The sequence below is a fragment of the Geospiza fortis genome, unplaced genomic scaffold (assembly GCF_000277835.1).
Source record: "Geospiza fortis unplaced genomic scaffold, GeoFor_1.0 scaffold182, whole genome shotgun sequence".
NCBI classification, from domain to species: Eukaryota; Metazoa; Chordata; class Aves; order Passeriformes; family Thraupidae; genus Geospiza; species Geospiza fortis.
In genome coordinates, this window is record NW_005054367.1 from 3,379,066 (window position 1) to 3,385,065 (window position 6,000).

A 6,000-nucleotide genomic window follows, 5' to 3' on the forward strand; every position below is an offset into this window, starting at 1 on the left:
CAGAGCCTGTGAGCACAGGCACAGTGCCACAGGGGCCATCTGGCAGGGTCTGTGTGGCTCCATGCCTGGCCAATAACCCTGACTCACATCAGCTCCTGGGGCACAGTCAGCTCTGTGTCTCTGTGCCTGTGTCCAGGACCAGCCACTCCCACGAATCAGCAGCTCTTTTCTCCCTCCATACATACAGAGACTTTTCAAAAACTAACAGGAGCTTGATTGCAGAAAAATGACTTGATGAGATTTGAAAGAATGGCAAATTGCTTCCAATAGAAGGTGGTTAAAACTATGCTTTAAACCTCATTTAAGCTCCTATTAGGTACAGAACAAAATGCTGCTTAGGACGTGGATGAATCAACTGCTGGTCTAAATCAGTGGCTAAAGGGCAGTGGATGGCTTCTGCTAGCAGTAGATTAAACTTAAATTTAAAAATTACAAATAGGAGAACCTTAATAATGGGGCAGTAAATGGATCTGCCAGTAATGTCATGGTTAACAGCTGTTACTTCAGTCTAACTCCACCAAAAGATTAGACTGTTGTATGTACAATAAGAATTGGTTAAAGGGAATTTTTTTTTGCATTTGTTCTACTTGTGATTCATTGTGGAAGGGGAAAAAATTATGTAGAAATAATTTACCCACTCCAGCCCTCTTCCACACAGTGGAAAGATGAGCCAACTAATATCCCATCCAGCACATACTTTGTCTTGAAGCAACACAGGGGAACTCAAGGGTCAGATATTGCTCAGGACTTCATTCCAAGTTGTCTGCTGCCAAGTTTTTTTTCTTCATATTAGTAAAGGATAATTCTAAAGCATTTTCATTTTCAGCGGGACTAGTTGATCCTGACAATCATGCCAGGTAATTTATAATAAAAGTCTTGAGGAACACAGCACTAACTACTGGTAGGCAAAGCAAAACTATCACAGGTTTCATCTCACTATTATCACAGCTCCAATATGTGAAATTCCAACTGAATGTAAGGAAAGGAAAACAAAGCCCAATGAAAGTGGTTACATGTAGAAACAGGGGCCCAGAAAGGCTGGGAAATCTCTTCCCCTGGAGACTTACAGAACTTGACTGACAAGGTGCTGAGTAACCTGATTTAATCATGAAGCTATTTCTGCTTTGATCATGACTAAACAATCTCCAGACATCCCTTTGACCTGTGTTATTCCATGACACAATACTGATGATCAGCATCTAGAAATGAGACAGACCATAAAACTAGTCTAACACTAAAGATATAATAAAAATAGATTTTCAAAGTGTAAAAAAAGAAGATTGGGTTAGAACATTCACTCAAGCCTGAAACAAAGCCCTGCATGCTAAAACTTTTCTCTGAATGTTTCATTTTTGCTTTGCATGGTGCCAAGAACTCTGCTGCAAGTCATTTTGCCAAGGAATTCCCCTCTTCCCAAAGTACTAACCCAGCTTTTTGTCATAATGTTTGCCACAGAATATTCCCTTGCAGCTCCAGTGTCACCTACACTCCAGAGCAACGCTGTTACACACACACAACAAAACAGGCAGTGGCTGCTTCAGGTAGAGCTCCACTGTGTCTTCCAGAAGATTTAAAGGAAAGACTCACTACCACTGTGAGAGCTCAGTGCCAAGGAGAACAGTCTGGATTCCAGATGATTACCTGATCTAGCTGTTTTTGGACCATGCTCTGCTGCTCAGTAACGTGCTTCAGCTGCTCTGCATCCTCCTCTGGGAACTCCCGGCCGGCTTTCTTGGCCGTGCGCTGCTTGGCTGAAAGGGCCTTCTTGGATTTTCTGTGGGCTCCAATCTGCTCCTCCAGGTACTTCTGCTGCATTTGAAGCAGTTGTTGTGTGTCCTGCAGCCATTCCTCGTACTGCTTTCGCTGTGAATCATCTAGAGAGAAGGGAAATGAAGTGTGATATGATCTCATCCTGGAGATGAGCTCTCATCCTACTTTTTAAAGCTCAAGTTTAACCATCAGGTTCCCCCCCTTATTTTAAGAAACTAGAGGTCAAATTCAGCCAAATTTCACAGAGAATTTGGTACTTCAAGAAGTGGTATGTTCTTGGAGTGACTGGAGTAAATGAGGCAGATATCCAAATTACTGCATTTGTGAGAGGAAGCACACTTGCAGTGAGCAAATGTGGCTTTGAGAACTGCTACAGAACCCAGAAATTCCGTCCTGCCACAGAAGAGGGGACATGGAAGATCTCTGGAAGTACTCAAGTACAAAGACATTAGGGAACTAGGACATAAAGGAAACATGGCCTGATTAATTCTGATGTTTGCAGAAAACTGTTGTACATATAAAATTTATATTATTACAACTTCAAAGAAAAATATTAAAATTATGAACACAATCAAATATTCACGAAGTGAAAGAATATATTGTCTTTGTAAAATTCACTTTGTCAGTGCCAGCCCTCAGCATGGGGCCTTCAGCAGCAGTGCCATTTCATGCCCCCAAAACAAATGCTTCTCATTTAGGCTGTAACTGAGACATTGCTCTTCTTTCAAATGAGAAATGCTCATCTGCCACAGGCAGTCCATTGCTCTCTGATGTTTTTCTGGAGGCAAAACAACCATGTCTGATAACACTTGACCTGTGCTAAGCACAGAAAGCAAGAGAGAACACTGGGTGATGGTGCCAATTTGTCTCCTGATCACATTTTCAGCGAGCTAGGACACCACAAATAAGCAGAGATTTTCCTTGTGAAGACCCTTGCTTAACAGAGATACCACCCAGCTCCATGATTTCAATACAACCACGTCCTCCTTGTGCTCCAGACCCTGCCACCTTCTCCTCCACGAGTCACTGTGTCAGTGACAGCTCTGACTGAACAGCTCAACTAAACCTACTCAGGGTGAGCTACAGCCTCAAGGTGCTTGCAGGGAAAAATTCTCCAGAACTATTTCCAAAAACTGAGGGGACAATTGAGTGGAAACATGGAGAGTAACATAAGAAACATGAAAGCACTGAAATTTTAATGAGTTCCAGGTAAGACTAACTACTACTGAACTAAGAACCAGATTTACTCAAGTGCTCAGAACCCACCACCACCCAACCACAGCAGGGCCATGCTGAGTGCCATGTGGAATCACACCACAAATAATTAATATAGATAATAGTGCCAAAGCTCCTTATTGCATACTCAGTGCTGCTACTTCAGCTTCTGGAAAATGTGAAGGAGTTTACTTCTGTTTCTTATTCACAAATATCAAGTGAAGTATTTGCAGTGATTGAAACACTTTTTTACACAAGGCCTTCCTCTTCCAACATATGCTCAGTTTTAATTTCTGTTAATAAATCTTTTTCATCACAGAGAGTAGGATTCACAATTGATCTAGGGCAGCCAGAAATATGGAATACAAAAAGCTAGTGCAGTGTTTTTTCTGCTTTGAACAACTGTGTTTCACCAGCCAGGCTTGCCTAACCAGTGCCTGGAAAGCTTTTTCTGGTATTTGTTCAAATGACAATGATGCTGCACAAAACTTTCTGCTTCTGAAATAAAAAATTCCATCAATACACAGCTGTTCTCATTGAGCTCAGAATATTGCAATACAACCCAAGACCAGGTTTCTGATACAGCAGTCTGACAGTTAATAAAGTACTGCTCTCACACAAATCCAAATAATGTTAATTTTCTGTTTCCTTCTTTCCTTATGGTGTTTTGTTGATGACAGCTTCCATTAAAAAAAATGCTAACAGGATTTACTATACACTCCTTCATTACCTGGCATTGTAATGATGAAATGACTCAATTTTAAAAGGATTATTTTTTTGAGACAGGATCCACAGTTCATTTTAAAGAAAACAAAACTGTAAAATGAAAAAAAAAAAAAAACAACCCATACAATTAAATTATTAAATCTCTACTTACTGACAAAACCAGGACCAAAATTGGGAGGATTAGGTCTAGAAATCTGAGGTGTCAAACTTCCATCCTAGAAATTTCAGTAGAACAGATAGACAAGGATATTAAATCATGATTCAATTAAAATACCCAAAATTAGTAATCATTATTGAACAGTTTTGTTTCCAGCCCATATCAAGTTGCATTACCTGTGTAATTGCCTGTTGCATATGATTTTGGCCTTCACTGGTCTGAGCCCCTGGCACTGGCTGACCCATAAAGGGAAATCTATTGAGAAACAGAAATAGAAATTGTAACCTTGCAAACCAGCACATTAGGAGAGACAACTTTATTATGTTCAACTTAAACAAAGCACCCAAATACTATACAGACATGCACTTGAACTTCTGTACCAAACCTTTTCAACATCTGGAGAATACAGACAGCATTTTGCCCTTGGTTGAAACTACTGCATTTTACATTTTTCAGAAAGATGATGTAAACATGACCTACTGTGCTAGAACAGTGAGAACACACACACACAAGTCTGTATTTGTATTTTAGTCTTTTAAAATTCAAAGAAAAACAGTTAAATGTATTTAGGTTTCATGGCCACTATCACAGTCAACTGCAGTTGGGTAAATGTACACCCTGGGTAGGGCATTTATTATCATGGGGCACTAGGCAGAGAAAATCCAGTTTGAAGGGCCCCACCAAAAGAACAGGCACAGATCCTCCCTGGCCCATGGACTCCCCACCTACCCTAAGGACAACCATGGTGCAGTCTGCAGTTCATGGCTCCTTCTGTCCTCAGAAGGGATTTAAGGAGAGGATGGAAATTCCACTACTTGGGCTAAAATCTTACTTATACCCAGCATTAAAAGGTTTGCTGCAACATGAAGTTCCACTGTTAGATGGCCACCCCCAGTTTTCTAGTACAACCCGTGGGAGATGTGTCATTACCTAATCAGCAAGTGGGAAAACAAGAAGAGCATCAACATGCTGGCCATGTTGACCCATGACATTACAACTGGAACACAAATATGATGCACTTGAATACCTTTTATAGCTCCTACTGCCACACTGGCTTTATTCCTAGGGGACAATCCTGTGTTAGCATCAAATGTGAACCACAGGACAGAAAGAATTTTTTTTTTCATTTCCTGCACACAGCTTCCCTGAGCTCTGTCATTTCCTTTTACATTCTGTAGTCCTAAAGAATGGTGTCAAGAGTTGCCTACCTGTTCATGACCATTGGTGGCATCCCCATGTTATTCTGTGCCATGACTTTGTTGATCCCCTTAAGAGCCACCATTTTTGCTTTCATTATGGGATCTGTAATCGCATCAAAATCTGTAACACAAAATCAGCAGCAGTGAATCACACAGCTGAACATTACAAGTTATTAAATGGAAATTACTTGTTTACATTTACTTCATGTGTAAATCTTCAGTAAAACATTAACTGCATTCTATTTCACACTTATTGTCCTCCCCACTTGATATTCAAGGTTAATAAGCAGTTTCATGTATCCTGTAGAACTTGGTGCAGCAACAGCTGTCCTTGTTTTCAGCCACAACATACAACCAAAAGCAGGTCAGTCTGAGAAGGGCTCTAGACCAAATCTGGCCTATGACCCAACAGATTAATAAATTATATTTATGGGTTTAAGACTCAGGAAGAGGAGTTGCTCCTGTGATCTCAACTGGCAACTGGCACATCACCACTAATGCACTATGAGAATGGCCTTGATGGTCACTGTAGCTACAACTTAAACAATTCTCAAAATTTAGTGTTTCATTACCAGTTAAATGATGGCCATGGTCTTGATATGAATGCTCAAACTGCTAGATTATCTTACCAAACATTATCAGTAAAGCAGAGTTACCTTGATCCTGGTAATGACAACAGGAGCCTTGCCAGAGTTCAGAATTCCACCTACATGCTCAATTTCCATACTCCCTTTGTACATAATAGGCAGGCTCATTTTTATCATGCCACCTTCAAGCTCTACATATTTACCTGCTTTTGGCAGTCCAGTGGATTATTTAACTATTTGTTGCTGCATTTTTAGAACATCAACCAGAACACTGACAAACAGGACACCCACATACCAATATTGGGGAAAAATGGCTCCGAACGCTGGCGAATCATGGCTTTCTTCT

General features: G+C 40.6%; 1 protein-coding gene across 1 annotated transcript in view; it reads right to left on the reverse strand.

Moving 5' to 3' along the window:
• The window catches only part of KMT2C (lysine methyltransferase 2C), a 188,355-nt gene that overhangs the window by 20,722 nt on the left and 161,633 nt on the right, over positions 1-6,000 (reverse strand). The window contains exons 39-43 of the mRNA XM_031059743.1: positions 5,950-6,000; positions 5,077-5,188; positions 4,045-4,123; positions 3,863-3,926; positions 1,642-1,874 (exon numbers count right to left, since the gene is read on the reverse strand). The exon at positions 5,950-6,000 is cut by the window's right edge and continues 34 nt beyond it. Coding sequence (XP_030915603.1) covers positions 1,642-1,874; positions 3,863-3,926; positions 4,045-4,123; positions 5,077-5,188; positions 5,950-6,000 — 539 coding nt within the window. The remainder of the gene's footprint in view (positions 1-1,641; positions 1,875-3,862; positions 3,927-4,044; positions 4,124-5,076; positions 5,189-5,949) is intronic.